The 21,721-nt window shown below is 39.1% G+C and overlaps 1 protein-coding gene across 3 annotated transcripts in view; it reads left to right on the top strand.

The window, feature by feature from the left end:
• The first annotated feature begins 14,764 nt into the window (after nt 1-14,764).
• Nucleotides 14,765-21,721, top strand: part of HGF (hepatocyte growth factor) — an 85,251-nt gene continuing 78,294 nt past the window's right edge. For 2 of the 3 annotated variants that reach the window (XM_005890242.3, XM_005890241.2), the window contains exon 1: nt 15,050-15,309. In XM_005890242.3, coding sequence (XP_005890304.1) covers nt 15,222-15,309 — 88 coding nt within the window. In that variant the 5' untranslated portion in view covers nt 15,050-15,221. Of the gene's footprint in view, nt 14,897-15,049; nt 15,310-21,721 lie in introns of those variants that run through there. The other variant, XM_070369701.1, reaches the window with a different exon arrangement.

Raw genomic sequence — 21,721 nt, 5'->3', positions numbered from 1 at the left:
ATGTATGTTTTGAGTAAATAAATCATGAAGAATGGAACTGCATTTTATTAAGGAACAAGAAAGTAGATCTGACTTACATGTGTCTGTTTCTGAATGGGAAAATAAAGTGATGAATACAGAGTGATAAAAAAGGTTTGTGAAAAGTGGATCCTGAGAACAGAGTTCTATGCATGGTACAAGTTTTCTGGGGATGTTGAACTGCCTTTGACAACAGATATTAAGTTTCTTTACCTCTTAAGTGATATGTTCTGTATTAGCTTCTTAAATCTTTATTGTTACTTTGTCTAAGTGAATACTATTGTTTCATAGTGACCTATGATCTCATCTGACAGTGTTCTAAACCCTTTGACGCATTTTGACAGAATCTCCTAAAATCAAATTCCAATGAACTTCTTTTGACCTCTAGTTAACTTTGTGCTTAACTGACAGAACGTGGTCCACTGGAGAAGGGAATGGCAAACCACTTCAGTATTCTTGCCTTAAGAACCCCATGAACAGTATGAAAAGGCAAAATGATAGGATACTGAAAGAGGAACTCCCCAGCTCAGTAGGTGCCCAATATGCTACTGGAGATCAGTGGAGAAATAACTCCAGAAAGAATGAAGGGATGGAGCCAAAGCAAAAACAATACCCAGTTGTGGATGTGACTGGTGATAGAAGCAAGGTCTGATGCTGTGAAGAGCAATATTGCATAGGAAACTGGAATGTCAGGTTCATGAATCAAGGCAGATTGGAAGTGGTCAAACAGGAGATGGCAAGAGTGAACGTCGACATTCTAGAAATCAGCGAACTAAAATGGACTGGAATGGGTGAATTTAACTCAGATGACCATTATACCTACTACTGCAGGCAGGAATCCCTTAGAAGAAATGGAGTAGCCATCATGGTCAACAAAACAGTCCAAAATGCAGTACTTGGATGCAATCTCAAAAACGACAGAATGATCTCTGTTCGTTTCCAAGGCAAACCATTCAATATCACAGTAATCCAAGTCCATGCCCCAACCAGTAACTCTGAGGAAGCTGAAGTGGAACGGTTCTATGAAGACCTACAAGACCTTTTAGAACTAACACCCCCAAAAGATGTCCTTTTCTTTATAGGGGACTGGAATGCAAAAGTAGGAAGTCAAGAAACACCTGGAGTAACAGGTAAATTTGGCCTTGGAATACGGAATGAAGCAAGGCAAAGGTTAATAGAATTTTGCCAAGAGAATGTACCGGTCATAGAAAACACCCTCTTCCAACAACACAAGAGAAGACTCTACTACACATGGACATCACCAGATGGTCAATACCAAAATCAGACTGATTATATTCTTTGCAGCCAAAGATGGAGAAGCTCCATACAGTCAGCAAAAACAAGACTGGGAGCTGACTATGGCTCAGATCATGAACTCCTCATTGCCAAACTCAGATTTAAATTGAAGAAAGTACAGAAAACCAATAGACCAATCAGGTATGATCTAAATCAAATCCCTTATGATTATACAGTGGAAGTGAGAAATAGATTTAAGGGCCTAGATCTGATAGATAGAGTGCCTGATGAACCATAGACTGATGTTCGTGACACTGTACAGGAGACAGGGATCAAGACCATCCCCATGGAAAAGAAATGCAAAAAAGCAAAATGGCTGTCTGGGGAGGCCTTACAAATAGCTGTGAAAAGAAGAGAAGTGAAAAGCAAAGGAGAAAAGGAAAGATATAAACATCTGAATGCAGAGTTCCAAAGAACAGCAAGGAGAGATAAGAAAGCCTTCTTCAGTGATCAATGTAAAGAAATAGAGGAAAACAACAGAATGGGAAAGACTAGGGATCTCTTCAAGAAAATTAAATATACCAAGGGAACATTTCATGCAAAGATGGGCTTGATAAAGGACAGAAATGGTATGGACCTAACACAAGCAGAAGATATTAAGAAGAGGTGGCAAGAATATACAGAAGAACTGTACAAAAAAGATCTTTAAGACCAAGATAATCACGATGGTGTGATCACTGACCTAGAGCCAGACATCCTGGAATGTGAAGTCAAGTGGGCCTTAGAAAGCATCACTACAAACAAAGCTAGTGGAGGTTATGGAATTCCAGTGGAGTTATTTCAAATCCTGAAAGATGATGCTGTGAAAGTGCTGCACTCAATATGCCAGCAAATTTGGAAAACTCAGGAGTGGCTACAGGACTGGAAAAGGTCAGTTTTCATTCCAATCCCAAAGAAAGGCAATGCCAAAGAATGCTAAAACTCTTGCACAATTGCACTCATCTCACATGCTGGTAAAGTAGTGCTCAAAATTCTCCAAGCCAGGCTTCAGCAATATGTGAACCGTGAACTTCCAGATGTTCAAGCTGGTTTTAGAAAAGGCAGAGGAACCAGAGATCAAGTTGCCAACATCCGCTGTATCATCAAAAAAACAAGAGAGTTCCAGAAAAACATCTATTTCTGCTTTATTCACTATGCCAAAGCCTTTGACTGTGTGGATCACAATAAACTGTGGGAAATTCTGAAAGAGATGGGAATACCAGACCACATGACCTGCCTCTTGAGATATCTGTATGCAGGTCAGGAAGCAACAGTTAGAACTGGACATAGAACAACAGACTGGTTCCAAATAGGAAAAGGAGTACGTCAAGGCTGTATATTGCCACCCTGCTTATTTAACTTCTATGCAGAGTACATCATGAGAAACGCTGGGCTGGAAGAAGCACAAGCTGGAATCAAGATTGCCAGGAGAAATATCAATAACCTCAGATATGCAGATGACACCACCCTTATGGCAGAAAGTGAAGAGGTACTAAAAAGCCTCTTGATAAAACTGAAAGTGGAGAGTGAAAAAGTTGGCTTAAAGCTTAACATTCAGAAAACAAAGATCATGGCATCCGGTCCCATCACTTTATGGGAAATAGATGGGGAAACAGTGGAAACAGTGTCAGACTTTATTTTTTTGGGCTCCAAATCACTGGAGATGGTGATTGCAGCCATGAAATTAAAAGACACTTACTCCTTGGAAGGAAAGTTATGAGCAACCTAGATAGCATATTGAAAAGCAGAGACATTACTTTGCCAACAAAGGTCCGTCTAGTCAAGGCTATGGTTTTTCCAGTGGTCATGTATGGATGTGAGAGTTGGACTGTGAATAAAGCTGAGTGCCAAAGAATTGATGCTTTTGAACTGTGGTGTTGGAGAAGACTCTTGAGAGTCCCTTGGACTGCAAGGAGATCCAACCAGTCCATTCTGAAGGAGATCAGCCCTGGGATATCTTTGGAGGGAACGATGCTGAAGCTGAAACTCCAGTACTTTGGCCACCTCATGCGAAGAGCTGACTCATTGGAAAAGACTCTGATGCTGGGAGGGATTGGGGGCAAGAGGAGAAGGGGACGACAGAGGATGAGATGGCTGGATGGCATCACCGACTTGATGGATGCGAGTTTGAGTGAATTCCGGGGGATGGTGATGGACAGGGAGGCCTGGCGTGCTGCGATTCATGGGGTCGCAAAGAGTCGGACACGACTGAGCAACTGAACTGAACTGAACTAACTTTGTGGTACCTCAGAGGGCCCTTGAACCATCCCAAAGAAAGATATTAAACTAATTAGGTTCATTTGGTATGCTAAAGTTATATGGGAAATACTGTCAAATAAGTCATAAATCTTTTCAATAAGTTTATATTATATGGTAAATGTTACTAATACAGATATTCTAGAAATTATACAGAATTCATAAAGTTCTGATAGGTCCTGGTAAAATATTATCAGTCATAATTCTAGTTATTACATTAAACTGTTACATGTCACCTCAGTGACCAAGTTACTTTGTCACATGGATATAATCAGGTTTTAAATGTACCTTCTTAAGCCTTTTGTCATCAGCAGCTATAGTTTCACACTGATGCCTTTGCATAAAAAAAAAATAAATTACTATCACCTCTTCAAGATTTACAGAAAGGACTTTCTAAATCTAAGATAATTAAGATTACTTAGATAAACAAAATTTTTTATTAACAATAAGCTGGTATCAGACTGGAATTATCTTTTCTCTCTGGGTTAAGAGAACAGTTTTCTTGACACTCTTTGACAAAAGTTGAAGCAAGATCCTGTATGACCTACCTCCTAGAGTAATGGAAATAAAAGCAAAAATAAATAAAAGGGACCTAGTTAAACTTAAAAGCTTTTGCACAGCAAAGGAAACCATAAACAAGATGAAAAGACAACCCCCAGAATGGGATACGATATTTCAAAATGAAGAAACTGACAAAGGGTTAATCTCCAAAATATACAAGCAGCTCATGCAGCTCAATATCAGAAAAATAAACGACCAAATCAAAAAACGGGTAGAAGACCTAAACAGACCTTTCCCCAAAGAAGACACACAGATGGCCAATAAACACGTGAAAAAAATGCCCGTCACTATCAGAGAAATGCAAATCAAAATAATAATGAGATATCACCTCACACCAGTCAGAATGGCCATCACCAAAAAATCTACAAACAATAAATGTTGGAGAGGATGTGGAGAAAGGGAACCCTCTTGCACAGCTGGTGGGAATGTAAACGGACACAGGCACTGTTCTCCACACTGTGGAGAACACTGTGGAGATTTCTTTAAAAACTAGGAGTCAAGGTACCATGATGACGTGAAGTGAAGTGTTAGTCACCCAGTCATGTCTGATTCTTTGCGAACCCCTGGACTATATTCTGCCAGGCTCCTCTGTCCATGGGATTTCCCAAGTAGGAATACTAGAGTGGGTAGCCATTCCCTTCTCCAAGGGATCTTCCAGACCTAGGGATCCAATCTGGGTCTCTCTTGCATTGCAGACAGATTCTTTAACATCCGAGCCACCAGGTAAGTCTAAAGCTACCATATGACCCACCAATGTCACTACTGGGCATATATCCTGAAAAAAAAACATAATTAAAAAGACATCTATACCTCAATGTTCATTGCAGCACTATTTACAATAGCCAGTACATGGAAGTAACCTAGATGCCCCTTGACAGATGAATGGATAAAGAAGTTGTGGTACATACATACAATGGAATATTACTCAGCATAAAAAGGAACAAATTTGAGTCAGTTCTAGTGATGCAGATGGACCTAGAGCCTGTTTTACAGAGTGAAATAAGTCAGAAGAGGAAAAGAAACATCATATATAAACACGTGTATTTGGAATGTAGAAAAATGGTACCGATGAACTTATTTGCAGGGCAGGGAAAGAGACACAGACATAGAGAACAGACTTGTGGACACAGTAGGGAAAGAAGAGAGTGGGAAGAATTGAGAGAGTAGTATTAAAACATATATAAGTCCATATGTAAAATAGCCAGCTAGTGAGAAGTTGCTGTGTAAAACAGGGAGCTCAGCCTGGTGCTCTGTGTGTGTGGATGGGGTGGGAGGCATGTGAGGGAAGTTCAAGGGGAGGGGACAAATGTATACTTATGGCTGTTTCACATATTGTTCGGCAGAAACCGACACAACATTGTAAAGCAATTATCGTCCACATTAAAAAAAAAAAAACAAAAAGAGAGAGAGAGAAAGTGTTCTTGCAATGTGGCTATTGATAATAGACAATGTGATTTCTCTGCCTTTAAGTTATTTATATTTGTTTTTCAAATCTTTTGTTACTTTGGTAAGGTAAATATTATTTCACAATGATCTATGAAGATTGTGACGTAGATAACGCTCATTCTCCTTCTACAAAAAATTAACCACTCATTGTCAGACTTTTGCTATCCTGATGTCCTTAGAAAATGGCAACAGTCTACTCCTAAATCAAGGAATTTAAAATGCGTAAACAATAGCTGTAAATCCAACAGTTGGAGCCTTTTCTGGTAGTTCAGTGGTAAAGAATCTGCCTGCCAATGGAGGAGACATGGACTTGATCCCTGATTCAGGAAGATCCCACGCGCCATGGAGCAACTGAGCCTGTGTGCCACAACCACTGAGCTTGTGCTCCGCAGCCCAGGAGCCACAGTTACTGAGCCCACAGGTCACAGCTACTACAGCCTGTGCTCCTAGAGCCCATGCTCCACAAGAAGAGAAGCCACCGCGACGAGAAGCCTGCTGAGCACTCCAGCTGGAGAGCAGTCCCCACTTACAGCAACTAGAAAAAATGCAGAGCAGCGGCAAAGAGCCCGCACAGCCAAATGTAAAAATAAATAAATAATAAAAGACAAAACAGTGGGTGCTGTGGGAAATCCAAGACAGTCACTTGCTTTTTCCTGGCTCCGTCAAAACCTTCATTTTGTATTTTATAAAACCTTCCCTGACTGCAGGGTTAATGCCCCACCTCCTACCCCTCTACACACAATTATGTATTTTACTGACTATTAAATTCTAGCTTAACTAACTGAAATTTATGTTGACCAAGACTCACTTCCCAGATAGTTACTGACTGTTATGTTTTATTGCTAAAAAGTTTAATTGAATTATTCTAAAGCTTATCTCTGCAATCTATCTTTGGATGGAGATCAGATACCCCATGAACTATAGCCAGGGGACATAAAATTACATGTATTTATCAATGAACTATATGCTAATTGAAGCTTATGGCATAAACAGCATGGCAAATGAGTGCCTTTGGGCTTCTGGAGTAGGAAATTTCCAGAGGCTGGGAGAAATTACATTACCTTTGAAAAACAGCTATTGGTTTATTATCGGGCTTTGATTGATATGGAACAATTGACTATAGATCATACTGTAATATTAAGACATCAAGTGCCAATCATGCAATGGGTACAAAGTTTACCCCAAATGCACAGGGTTGGGTAAGTTCAGGAGTCCAGCATAATAAAATGGAAATGGTATATTCATGAGCAAGCCATATCTGTGCCATATGGGGTTACTGCCTTGAATGAAGAGATTTCTGAAATTCCTATTGAAGGCCATGAGCAAGAGGCTATAGTTACACATGAGAACTGAGCTGTCTATAAAATGGGAAAGCCCTTTGACTCTTTAACTGCACAAGAAAAACACCACACATGATTCACTGATGGATCAGCTAAATATATAGGATTCACTTGCTATTGGAAAGTGGTGGCACATAACTCGGTCACTACTAAATTGCTGACATATGCTGAGGAAAGTAAAAGCAGCCAATTTGCCTAGTTATATGCTGTTTATCAGGTAGTACAAGATAATTTAACTGAATGCTGTATATACACAGATTTTTTATCAGTAGCCAATGGATCGGCCACCTTACTTCCCCTATGGGTAAAAATTAACTGGCAAATTCACTCTGAAGAGTATGGAGAAAGCAATTATGGTCTGATGTTTGGGAAATTGTTTAAACTACTAATGTTTCAGTCTTTCATGTTGATGCTCAGAGTGTTCCAAATTTTATGGAACAACAGTATATCTCTATTATAGATGAGCAAACCCAAATCCAAGCAGTAGAAGTCTATTCAGACTCCAGAGAGTTGAACACTTCTACTTTGCGGGCACACCAATAATGTGGCCATCTGAGAGAAAAAGCAACATACAGGTAGGCTCAGGATCAAGATTTCCTTAACTACGGATCTCATTAAATCTATTTCTTTACAATGTCTAATTTGTCAACATAGCAAGCTTGGAAGCTTTCCACAATTAGTTAAAGGAAAATTGGCATGTGGCAAGCTGCCTGGGGAAATATGCTAAATTTTCTATCAGTTCAGTTCAGTTCAGTTGCTCAGTCATGTCTGACTCTTCACAACCCCTTGAATCGCAGCACGCCAGGCCTCCCTGTCCATCACAAACCCCCCGAGTTCACTCAGACTCATGTCCATCGAGTGAGTGATGCCATCCAGCCATCTCATCCTCTGTCGTCCCCTTCTCCTCCTGCCCCCAATCCCTCCCAGCATCAGAGTCTTTTCCAATGAGTCAGCTCTTCGCATGAGGTGGCCAAAGTACTGGAGTTTCAGCTTCAGCGTCATTCCCTCCAAAGATATCCCAGGGCTGATCTCCTTCAGAATGGACTGGTTGGATCTCCTTGCAGTCCAAGGGACTCTCAAGAGTCTTCTCCAACATCACAGTTCAAAAGCATCAATTCTTTGGCACTCAGCTTTCTTCACAGTCCAACTCTCATATCCATACATGACCACTGGAAAAACCAAAGCCTTAACTAGACGGACCTTTGTTGGCAAAGTAATGTCTCTGCTTTTCAATATGCTATCTAGGTTGGTCATAACTTTCCTTCCAAGGAGTAAGCGTCTTTTAATTTCATGGCTGCAATCACCATCTGCAGTGATTTTGGAGCCCAGAAAAATAAAGTCTGACACTGTTTCCACTGTTTCCCCATCTATTTCCCATGAAGTGATGGGACCAGATGTCATGATCTTCATTTTCTGAATGTTGAGCTTTAGGCCAACTTTTTCACTCTCCACTTTCACTTTCATCAAGAGGCTTTTTAGTTCTTCTTCACTTTCTGCCATAAGGGTGGTGTCATCTGCACATCTGAGGTTATTAATATTTCTCCCAGCAATCTTGATTCCAGCTTGTGTTTCTTCCAGCCCAGCTTTTCTCATGATGTACTCTGCATATAAGTTAAATAATCAGGGTGACAATATCCAGCCTTGACGTACTCCTTTTCCTATTTGGAACCAGTCTGTTGTTCCATGTCCAATTCTAACTGTTTCTTCCTGACCTGCATACAGATTTCTCAAGAGGCAGATCAGGTGGTCTGGTATTCCCATCTCTTTCAGAATTTTCCACAGTTTATTGTGATCCACACAGTCAAAGGCTTTGGCATAGTCAATAAAGCAGAAATAGATGCTTTTCTGGAACTCTCTTGGTTTTTCCATGATCCAGCAGATGTTGGCAATTTGATCTCTGGTTCCTCTGCCTTTTCTAAAACCAGCTTGAACATCAGGAAGTTCACGGTTCACGTATTGCTAAAGCCTGGCTTGGGGAATTCTGAGCATTACTTTACTAGCGTGTGAGATGAGTGCAATTGTTGATCCATTAATTCTGAGATAAAGGATGCCAGTAAGTGTGTACTCCTATGGACACCTATTCTCAATATTTAGTGGCTATTCTTTTTGGGAAAGCCAATCAGACTATAACTATTAAAACATTGGAGATAATTAATTTATATTATGGTGTTGCACTTCAAATTCAGAGTGACAATGGGTGACATTTTAAAGGTAAATTAATATAAAAATTTGCTCAGGAACATAATATACATTGGGTCTTTCATATTCTTTATTATTCTCAAGCTGCCTTTGACTGATAGAATGAATGGTATGCTTAAACAGCAATTAATTAAACTTGGAGATGGCTCTTATAAGAACTGGAGGACTAACTTAAATATGGGGCTTCCCAGGTGGTGCTTGTGATAAAGAACCTATTTGCCAATGCAGAAGATGCAAGAGACGTGGGTTCAATCCCTGGGTCAGAAAGCTCCCCTGGAGAAGGGCAAGGCAACCCAATCCAGTATTGTCTGGAGAATCCCATGAACAGAGGAGCCTGGTGGGCTTTGATTGTTAGGGTTGCAAAGAGTCGGATACAACTGAAGTGACTTAGCATGCACGCACACACAACTTAAATAATGCTCTCAATATTTTAAATAATAAACCTATAGGAGAATCAGAAACACCTTTGATGAGAATGGGCATTTCAAACTTAACCAACTCATAAAATAGACTTCCATCCTGAAACAATTGAGTATTAGAAAATTAGCCCATGAGTTTTTATTCTCGTGAATAGATTATTCTTGGAAGCCTGGCTATAATGCAGCTTGTCCTTCATGGCTCAACCTTCAAGGATATGCTACAATTAAAGGAAAAACATGAAGAAAGCTATTGGTAAATCTTTAGCTGGAGAAAGCAGAGCCAGACCAGAACTCAGGATAACTTCATCTGCCCAAAAGACTTCAAAGCCAGTCTTTTCTTAACTTTACCTTTCCATAGACAAAATGTATCTGTCTGTTAGATTATACCGGAGAAGGCAATGGCACCCACTCTAGTACTCTTGCCTGGAAAACCCCATGGATGGAGGAGCCTGGAAGGCTGCAGTCCATGGGGTCGCTGAGGGTTGGACACAACTGAGCGACTTCACTTTCACTTTTCACTTTCATGCATTGGAGAAGGAAATGGCAACCCACTCCAGTGTTCTTGCCTGGAGAATCCCAGGGACGGCGGAGCCTGGTGGGCTGCCGTCTATGGGGTCGCACAGAGTCGTACATGACTGGTGACTTAGCAGCAGCAGCAGCAGCTAGATTACACAGCTCTGGTAAAGATTCAGCTCAAGCCTTTAACACAAGTATTATGTGAGAATTTCCTGTGTCACTGTAATTGTCGCAACAACTTACTGATAGACTGTGACAAGAGTAATGAGAGACCACTATGTGGACCAACTTCTTGCACTTGGGGAACTCCACTTATTGGAGAACCCATCAACTATTGTGAATGAATTGTTTTCCCTAAAACCTATGATATGTTTTTTGAAATAGCCCCTGAATTAGTATGTATTGTAACTGATGATGTAAACGGTCTCTCTATGTATCTGTTAGGAAGCCTTTTCCAGATGTCTAACACGTGTTGATCATTTATATTGGAAGGGGACCATCTATTATTTTCTCTCCATGAAAATTCAGGTATTATTGACTCAAATGTCCATGTCACCGACTCAGTGGACATGAGTTTGAGCAAGCTCTGGGAGTTTGGCATGCTGCAGTCCATGGGGTCACAAAGAACCAAACAACTGAGCGACTGAACTGACCTGAACTGACTCACATGCTATTTCCTACTTTGTCTGTTGCTAATATTAGCTTTTCCTTAGCACCCCTATGTAAGATTTTGCAAAGAACTAAAGTATTACAAAATTTCATAGAAAAAAGGAATCATTCCTTGATAGAACATTCTGTTGTTACTGCTATTACAGCCAATAAGTTAATTGAAATAGGAGTTAATGTACAAAATCTTACTTCTAATTCATGGTGAAACTTTTTGTTTACAACATCCCCTACCACTCAGAAATGGTTTTCTATATTGTTTAACCCCTTGCTTGTTTCTTTAATTATCTTGTTTCTTTTGGGCTGTTTGGAATTGTTATTTGACCTACAGAATTAACAAGACTGCTCATGTTATATTGCCTTATTCCTATGTTCTTCAGCCTCAACAATCCTGGGGCTGACTGTAAGGAAAATTAAAATGGAGGAAGTCTTGTTCAGGTTTCAGAAGCAGAAGAGCAGTCTTCTGATCTTGCTTCTGATCTGCTTGGACACTGCCCAGATTCCATGCCTGCCCACAAGCACAGCTAGTCAGGTGGCACTTTAGATAAGAAAGGGAGTGGGTCTTGGAATTCTTGAGCCCCTGGAGGTCTGGCCAACCATGCCTGGAGTTTAACGAAATCCTATGACTCACAAGATAAAACAAACAACACTGTAAAAATGTTAAAGTAAAACCAGAGCTGCATTTTTGCATGCACAGTGATGATGATATCAGTTTGAGGCCTAGGATTATAAGTGGGAACCCCCAAAACTGCAGTTTGAAGTCTCACCCATGGAGCGGATGTGCTGCATTAGACCTTTTCCCAACTGGGACTCCAGACCACTGTTCCTTGGGAATTCCCAGCATGTGCTGTTCAAGTCTGGATGTTGACTGACGCAATTTGGTGATGCACATGAGGTTGTTAACTCCATTGTGTCTATTTTGCTTTTCTTTTAATGGTTGTATATTGAAATTAAATAATCCCCTACTAAATATTGAAATTGTTTACTTGTGTATAATGAGTGTTTTTTTTTGTTTATTAATCCTTGGAAACTGAAATGAAAGTAAAACTTTTGGCAAGATAGTAACTGGGATTTGAAACCAGGCATAGGACTAAACTGAGTCTACAAAGTAGTAGAAGCAAACAGAATGACACAATATATGTGCCTATTACTTAATAAATGAGACGGGTTGTCCACGAATGTAGAGCTCTTTAGTGGTCTACAGAACACAAATTCCTATCAGTTTCGTTCTAATGTAAATGGACTCAAGCACCACTTGTGATTGAGAAACATGAGGCTTTTGAAGACAGGGATTTTTTTTTTTTTGAGTTGGGGGGATCAAGTATAGGCTTTTAAAAAACATCAGCGGTGCCCTTGTACTTTTTTTTCCCCATTCAATCAATCTAGTTCGTGTGGAATACTAGAGTTAAACTTATGAAAGATTTAAAATGATATTATGTAGGCAATGAGGATCCATCTTGTATTTAAGGAATTATACAAGTTGTAGCATTTAAAATATTGTCTTCATAAAATTTTCTGTCTTATCAAACAATTTTCACACTTTTGGGGATTTATACAGTTTAACAACTAAGGAGTATAAAGGAAGAGCAGAGCATGGGGAAAATGTGATTATGACTTGAAAAAAAGAATGAGAATCTTTATCAAGACAAGTAAAATAATAGCATGTTTCATTACTTTGTGTATTTCATCATACTTTTGGGAGATTAAAAATTATTTATACTTTCATTTATTTCATAAATTATTGTTAAGCACCTCCTATATGTTTGGTTTCAGGATAATTTTAGTGATTAACATCTTGTTCTTATAAGGTTTACAGAAATTTATCCCATCCCATGTGTTGTGATCAACAATGTTCAGCTCTCCCACCTGAATCTTTATTCCTTTGGGATCTAGAGCAAGTTATTTAAGAATAAAAATAATTTACTTAAGCTGTTTCAACTATAAATGGGGATTTTTTTTTTTTTTTAATGTAGGTTTATTGTAAGGATTAGTAAGAATCTGTTTAAGAGTATTTGGTACAATGCTTAGCATACACCAAAAATTCAATGCATATTAGTTGTCATTTCAATATAGATAAACCAAATAACCTGTCAAAATAGAAATATAAATAATAATTCTAAATAAATTATATTTAATGTGGCAATAAAAACTGTGAAAATGTGTGACCTGTTAAATAAGATTGTTCAGTTTCTTTTTGGTGCCCTAAGTTTCTTATCCAGGATAGATTTTGCCCCAAGCTATAATGATAATCGCAATTATGCTTATAGTCCTGATTCTGCTTTCTCTGAGAGAGAGAAAACAAATAGGAAGACTGGTCCTTCATTGTTTACCTACAGAATTTACTTATCAAAAAATCTAGCTTCTTTAAAAGGAGCCTGAATCCCTAGTGAAGCACAGGAGTTACCATGGGGCAAATCAGGATCATGGTCACACAAGAACATACTGAAATTGAGAATTTGCAAGAAGTGTAATAGAAAGCGTGTGGGCTTCCCTGGTAGCTCAGACCATAGACAATCTGCCTTCAATGTAGGACACCCCGGTTTGATCCCTGGGTTGGGAAGACCCCCTGGAGAAAGAAATGGCAACCCACTCTAGTATTCTTGCCTGGAAAACCCCATGGACAGAGGAGCCTGGTGGGCTACAGTCATGGGGTTGCTAAGAGTTGGACTAAAAAGTAAAGTAAGATGAGTACTTAGGACATTAGGAAAGGTTGACAAATTATTTGTGTGTTTGCTTGGTTTTGTTTTTATATGGAGAAAATGAGAAAAGAAAAGGATTAAAAATAGGAAAAGGTAAGATGAAGTGGATTCCTCAAGACTAGTTCTCTTAATAGCTAGCACTTCCCTGGTGGCTCAGACGTTAAAGCGTCTGCCTCCAATGCAGGAGACCCAGGTTCAATCCCTGGGTTCGATCGCTGGGTCAGGAAGATCCACCTGGAGAAGGAAATGGCAACCCACTCCAGTATTCTTGCCTGGAGAATCCTATGGTCAGAGGAGCCTGGTAGGCTACAGTCCACGGGGTCAAAGAGTGGGACAGGACTGAGTGACTTCACTTTCACTTTCACGCTCTTCCTCAGGTTCAAGTCCTTTCAGGAGGTGGGGGTGGGCTGAACTGAAGGATGAGGAATGAGAGCTGTGGAGGAAAGGCTGTTTTGAAGATGGCTTTAATTTTGCCCACTACCATCTCTCTACAGCTCCAGAGACAGGCCACATTATGCCCATTTTCCCTTCCTCTGTAGACAGAGACATTGTTCTTATTTGTATCCATTTCAGAAACACATGGGGCAACTATACCCCAAATTCATTAAAAATAGCGCAAGCTATTACCTAAAATAATCAAAGCACTACCTCCAGGTGCAAAGACAAAGCTCTGTATCAGGAGTGTCCATCCCTTATCTTCTCCCTTCCTCCCCAGTGCAAACCCTTCATCCCCTCCACTTTGAGGGAGGCTGGGAAGTGCATGCATATGGGATGGAGCTAGAAAAGAGGAGGGTGGGGGGAGGCAGAACATGGAATCCATGCCACATTTATCTGTCAGGGAAAGGCAGTGCATAATCTCAATGTTTTAGACATTTTAAGAAGAGGGCATGACCAAATTGTATCACAGTCCCCACATCAGACAAGTTTATGTGCTTTTGGTACCTTTGCTGTAACTGGGGAGCTTAGCTGAGCTTCTGAAAAAAGTTACCTGCTCTGAGCCCATTGAATAGGGGCAATTTTTCTGCCTGACAATGGTGGGTGTTTTTGTTTTGTTGGTTCATTTCTTTTTACCCCACAGTATCATATTCTGTTCTCATGGGACTTCTTTCTACCTGGGCTTGGACCTGTCTGCCGTCTGCCTCCCAGACTGCCTCCCAGCTCCTTCCCGGGCTCTAACACCCTAGGGAAACTGCCTCAGTGTTTGGAATCCCTAGATTGCTCATAGCAGTGCAACTAGACAGATTAGGAGTTGAAGCACATTTAACAGAAAGGCAGTGCTTTGCTTTCTTCTTATGCTGCTTCCCCTTCCTCTTTTCCCAAATAGATATGTAAACACATGTATTTTCCTGTTTAAACTTAGCGAATTGGTCCTCTGCCTGTGCCTTGATTTAGCTATTGGCTGAGCCTTGCTCCTCCCTTCCTTACTCGGATAGGAGCCACTGGGATCTGGAGCTCCAACTTCCAAATTGCAGCTGGCCTCAGGCCAGGTGACCTTTTCTTTGTAAGTTTCTTTCCTAAGCAGAGTGGGGGTGGGGGGGTGGGGAGCTGGGATCTGTTTGGTGGTGTGGTGGGCGAAGGGGGGGTGGTGGGGGGGTAGTGAGGAGAGGAGGGGGGGTGGGAGAGAGTAAAGGGCTGTTGTTAAACAGTTTCTTACCGTAAGAGGGAGTTCAGACCTAGATCTTTCCAGTTAATCACACAACAAACTTAGCTCATCGCAATAAAAAGCAGCTCAGAGCCGACGGGCTCTTTTAGGCTCTGAGTCGGAAGAGGGTTCTTTCACCCAGGCATCTGCTCCAGTGGGATCCGCCAGCACACCCAGCAGGACCATGTGGGTGACCAGACTTCTGCCAGTCCTGCTGCTGCAGCACGTCCTCCTCCACCTCCTCCTGCTTCCCATCGCCATCCCCTATGCAGGTTAGTTTTCTCCTTTAATATTATTATTTCACTCTCTCTTGCTAACCTTTGCTTTCCCTAGCTCTCCCTTTGCCTTACTCCCAGCATCCTTCCTTAACTCAGTTTGTGGTAAGGTTTTTTTAAACCTCTCATTTATCTTTCTTTTGACATGCTTTTGCTGTTTGAAAAGCATTTAAAATGATAATTAGCATCCCCCCTGTTGTTTCCACCCATTTCCCATTGATCCAGCCCCATCTCACTTAGCCTGATAGTCCTGGATGGTGGAATGGGAATGGAGTGCTAACACAGGCTTGGAGAAGTTTAAAGCTGAACAGAGGGTCTAATCTGAACGGGGACAGTGATGGTCAGTACAGCAGGGACACAATTTTTTTTTTTCCAGAGACAATTTTCCACGACAGTCCGCTATCCCACATCACTCAGTCAACATTCAGGGCCAAATTATGACTTAATACAGGTTTTCATTTGGAGAAGGCAGATTAAACTCTGAGTATATGCATGTTATAAAAATGAAAGAGAAAGCCTCTCTTCTAAGGTCTTATTCTTTCTGAGTATGGAAGCCTGCCTTTTGGACACTGCAGTGCAAAGGAGGCAAAAATTGTGTGACTTGATTATAGCTGCAGAACTGCTCCTTTTGGTGTCCTGCTTTCTCCCCAGAATTTACAGGTTGGGAAGGAGTTGCTTGGGAGTTCATATTGTCTGGAAGTTTAGACTTTCATTTGCTGCTTTGGGAAGTTTTCTGTTGTTATCAGGGCAAGAGGAAACATCTGTATTTGGTTGTATTATCACTGTCGTGGCTGGGATGCCAACAGGAGAGGGTAGTGAGCATCAGAGGTGGGCACAGGGGAATAAAGGAATAGAACAAATGCCCAGATGGTAGACATGGTTTTTTAAAAAATAATACAAGACAGAGAACTGGCTATATTTTTTGAGATAAGTTAAATATGAAATTTATCAGACCTCTGATCTAGTTTTCGATGTAATCCAAAGGGTGAAAACACCAAGAATTTGCAAGTGACAAGAAAAGTCATTCAGTCCTACCTGGCTTTCTTTGATTTTGTGACGTGTTCTTTTTGGAAAACAACACTGTGTGGAAAGGGTCAGTTTGAAAACATTTATGTTAGATTTCTAAAGAGATCAGAAAAATGTATCAATCTAACAGGTTATCACCCTTGAGATGTGTCGTGTTAAAATTAATTCTTATATGACATTGCTGGTTTGGGGGATTTTGAGCCTAAATTGAAATGATGGCTAACATTTTGAGGATTTTCATTTCTAAAATTAAAATGTTGATGGGCTGATGTAGAATATGGTTACCTAGAGTCATCTGTGCTAATACATGGGGATCGCGGCGTGGAAAACCCAAACAGTAGATCAACCATAGACAATGTCTATCTGCTTTTGGCATGCATTTGAAACTTTGGCAGGAGATATACATTTGCAATTATATTTCACTTTGGCTAGTGTTGAAATGACTGCATTTCCTGAATATAGGGAGAATGGAACCCAAGAGAATGCTGCAAGCAAGAAGAAGACAGTTGGGAATTACAGATAATAGAATAATTCCTAGAGTGGATAATGTTAAAACTGTTATCCAAAAGAGGATTTCCCTTTGTCAAGTTTATTTTGATAGTTTTTTAAAAAACATAACATTCTTCAAAGTAGAAAACATGGCTCGCCCTCTTAGAACATACAAAGAAAGTCTGTTCTTTTTTATAACATCTAAAATGGAACATTGAGAACTTTGTTATTGCTGTTACTTGCTTAGGTTATACTTTTTTGATTTATCTGATGACTCTGCATTTTTACATACTGTGAGATAACACAATATTTAAAATGAAGTCGGTATTATAATGAGCTGATAACCAGTTATGAGCAGAATGTATTATGGAGATATTTTTAGAAAAGCTTCAAAAAACTTGAAGAAATATTGATTGTTACAGACCCAAGCCATCTTTATAAGAAACTAGTCCTCATAGGATTATCCTCCATCATTCCACCTGCACTGGATACAAATATCCAATTCCTTCTAACAACAACAAAGGAACATTAAAGGAGCCCCTATTGTCAAGGAGTCTGTGCAAGATTTACAGATGAACAAATGGCAAAAAGACCTGCATTTGTTGAGCAACTGTTATGGACCTGGTTCTAAAACAAAGCTTATTTAATTCTAATAAGATTGGCATTATTGGATTGACTCATTTTACAGAAGGAAACTGAAGTTAAACTCTTAATTATTTTGTCTTATTATCTTAGATAATGGATAGAACTGAGATTCTTACCTAAATCTACGTGAATGAAATATGCAATGTGCATTTTTTCCTTTTATTTATATTGAAAACAGAAGCAGTGAAATCAATCAAAACTTACTTAAAAAAATCTACTTTAGTTAGTAATACAAGGATGATTCTGTGTTAAAAGTAGTATTATGTTACGGTTGAGAGTTCATTTCTAGCTTAGAAGATCAAATAAGGTTTAGGGGGTATGTAATAGCCGAGTGGAGTATGAAAATATAGGTAGCAGTATGCTCAGTACTTAAGTCAGGGAAACATAAAGTGGCTGAAGGTACTGAAATAAGCAAGTATATCAAAGGACAGGTAATCATGTAGGGGTGGTGTACTGAGTGCCTGAGGAGGAGGAGTATGACCTAGGTCTGGAAAAATAGACTAGCATGTATATGGGCTTCCCAGGTGGCACAGTGGTAAAGAATCCGCCTGCCAATGCAGGAGACAAAAAAGATGCAGGTTCAATCCCTGGGTTGGGAAGGTCCCCTGGAGGAGGAGGAAATGGCAACCCACTCCAGTATTCCTATCTTGAAAATCCCATGAACAGAGGAACCTGGTGGACTAGAGCCCATGGGGTCACCAAAAGTTAGACACGACTGAGCGTGGTGCATATGTATGCTTGAACATCACACTAAATTACATTATTTTAAACATTATGGATGGTTCTGAGTTCACAAATACATGGATGAAGTGTGGTTGCTTTGGCTGGGGTGTGGAGGAGAGCTGTAGAAAGAAACAGACAATGAAGCAAGAGACCAGGAAGAGGCTGAAGGAGGAAGTGGAATGAAGTAGAAGGAAGGAGATGCCTAGGGAGGGTCCTACACTCATACTGAACATCATTTCATTTGTAAAACTTTTTGGAAGAGATAATTACGCTGCTTCTCAAATACTAACATTTGATTGAAGTCTGATTTGATCCTTTCTTGATATCTTTACTTGTGATATTGTTCACTTCTCTAAAGAAGGGGAGAAAATTGTCTGCTTATGAATCCAAGTCCTAGATAATAGAAATGAAGATTTGGACTTGTTTTTATGATTTTTGCCTCTGGGAAGTAAATTTCCAGTCACCACCATTCCCTTCCATTAATTATTTGTGTACTTTCATCTTAACATCTTGCCACTTCAAGCTGTTAATCACTAATCACGTGGGTAGGTTTCTCAGAATATGTGGAGCCAGATTCCTGCTTCTTTCCACACCCTGCAAATCCTTTCCTTTGCATGATTTTCCTTTGAAGTCAATGGTTAGTCCATACAGAGAAGAAATATATGAGGTACTGAGAGAAATGAGTGTGAGGCCTGGGGACCAGAGGGAGAAATGTGTCTTTCTTCAAGCACCTTGATACATTTGACCCTACTTTCTGTTTGTAGGTTTTCACTAAGATCCTAATGATTTCAATTCTAAAACTGGGACTTAAGTTTTTTTTTAGGAAATATAGCTTTGAGAATGTTTTCCCATACTGAGGGAAGAGGGCAAAGGAGTTGCAGTTTAAAATACAGGAAAGTATGACAAAGTTGCAGTGATCTCTTACCCTTTGATTTCATTTCAGTATTTTGTTTATAAACTTCAACTAACAGTCATGCACAAAAAAATAGTAGGGAAAATCTTATCCAAAGATATTTTTGAGTTTCCTCCAAAATTAAGTTTGTGTTTTAACTGTTTTTAGCAAAACAAGCATCAGTTGTTAATACATATGGAAGAGAAAGTATTTTCAGCAAAGGAATTTTATTTTCAGATGCTGTTTTTGAATGACTCCTGTTTTAAATTTTTCTTTTATTGAAGAAGGAATTAATTTTATAGGTGTGTGGATTACATGATGTACAACTAGCTTGAACTTTGCAGTTTTGAGTAATCATTTACTGACCTAGTAGAGATGACTGAATTATAAGGGAAAGCTTCTAAGTCAGTAGAAATAAAGAGTGAAGAAGGAATCCTAGTATCTGGTTCTGATTGCCTCTGATTAGCTTTGTAACCCCAGACAAGCTTTTCTCTCCTATTTATTATCTAGTAAAGGGAAATTATAGATTTATTTGTTTTTCAGGATACTTTTTGATCTTTAGATGAAAGGTAGTGATCGAAAGTTTGTCAGCAAGCAAGAGTAGACTATTTTTATGAGGTACAGCCACACATTAACACATTTCTATAGGTCAGCTGAGGATCTGCAGAATTAAACATAACCAATGATCCCACAGAAACCCCTTTTCTCTATAGTCATCCTCAATGCCTTCCTTCTGTTGTCTGGTTCTGAGAAAACAAAACAGAGCACTGACCAGGGGTGCTATTTTTTGTAATTAGTAAAACGCATATCTGAACTCAGTGTTTGTCTTAGACTTTTTAAATTTAGTTTTACATTCTTCTCTCACACTTAAACATATGTAATAAATGCAATATACATTAGGCCAATTTAAGTTCTGTACTTTTAGTTAATTTAATTGATGATATATATATATAACATATTTTTTCCATTTTGGTAATAGTTTTTTGAATATATTTTTTGCATCTATTACTATTTGTCTCTAAGAAATATTCCAATTTATACAGAAATTCAGATGATTTTTATGAAATCATCTGAAGAAATAGTGCATCTATGAAATAGTGCACCAGGGTCAAAGGAAGGAAAAACTCTTAGTGGTGAAACTTAGCTCCCATTAACATGGTCATGTGGCAGATATCAAAATTTGAAAAGAATAATACCACTTCTTAGCTTGGGAGAATAATGATTTCTTCTCTTATGCCAGAAATTAAAGGATGAAATTTCAAAAACAAAAGTAAAATTTTGCATATTCATAATGTTTCATAATCCAAATTGATTTCCATATGATTACAGTTTAAATCACTCCTTTTAGTTCAACTATAACTTTTATTTTGTATCAATAGATTGAATAATGGGATATTAGCATTTAAGGTAATAAAACAAAGTCACTTGGAAAGTCAATAAGAATGCCAGAATTATCATCAGTCTGCCAACATTATGCAAGGCATTCGGTCCACACTCAATGAGTAACATGTTGATAGATTATTTGGTTGACTGAGTTTCTATGTTAAAATGTCTTCTAAGTTATATCTCTTTTACCATAGCCATTTCATCTTGTAGGGCAAAGAAAAGTTGAAGAAAAGAAAATAAAATGTAAGCATTATTATAGAAATTAGTTCCAGTCTTTTGGGGATTTTATTCTGGGGTTTTACAGAGAACCAGAAATTCAGAGGAATTCATGTTTCCTCCTGTTTCTTGTGGACTTCATGTTAGGATAGATATTAGCGAGTAGCATTTGCATGTTTAATAAAATGACTGGTGGCAACTAGTGGTTGCTGGCAAGCTTCAGAGTATGATGCTATTCTTGTTATCTCACTCTGTTAAGCCATATTCCCAAATTTCCTGCACAAAAATTTTCATCCTCTTTTCTTGACACATTTCACCATGTTTAAAGACCGGAAATGATTTCTTTTTCTGACATGCAAGTTATTTCTCTATTGATACCTTTAACCAAATCTTCAGAAACTATATATAAGCCATATTTTCATATACTGTCTTAGCAAATCTTAGAGGAGGATGGCATTGTAAGTGTTTAAGAGTGGGGGTTCTGAATCCAGGCAGCTGGATTTTGAATCAGATCATCTAAGTTGTCAGTTTTCCCCTGTATCTTGGTTTCTTTATCTTAAAAATTTATTGCTACCTTTGTTATAAGGGTATTTGAAAGTTGGACAGGCAGGGGAGGGGCACAGTTATGTCCATCCTTTATAAAATAGCTACTGTCTCTTAGACAATTTGATCCTCATTGTGAAGAGGAGATTATCATTAGAGACCAGGTAACTTTGGATAAATTAAGAATGAAGAAGTTCTTCATATTCCAAAATTATTCAAAGATTAAGTCTTTTGGGATGCTTTGGCTCTGCTCTTTGGGTTTTTAGTAGGAGGCTTCATGTATCTAGGGGCCTGGTAGAATACTATGATGAAGAAAAATGATATTGCTTCATTAAAGGATGAAGTTTTACATTCATTTGATTTATAGTTTTTGGCTTGATTTCAAAACAAGCAGTTCAGCGATACTAAGAAATAGTGCCCCCAAACACAGAAAACTGTTATGTAGGAAATGAGAAAGACTAAAATATGAATAGAATGAAATATTTTAAA

Source organism: Bos mutus, chromosome 4 (genome assembly GCF_027580195.1).
Source record: "Bos mutus isolate GX-2022 chromosome 4, NWIPB_WYAK_1.1, whole genome shotgun sequence".
NCBI classification, from domain to species: Eukaryota; Metazoa; Chordata; class Mammalia; order Artiodactyla; family Bovidae; genus Bos; species Bos mutus.
The sequence above is the reverse complement of the archived record's forward strand: the minus strand, read 5'-3'. Positions and strand labels throughout refer to the sequence as shown.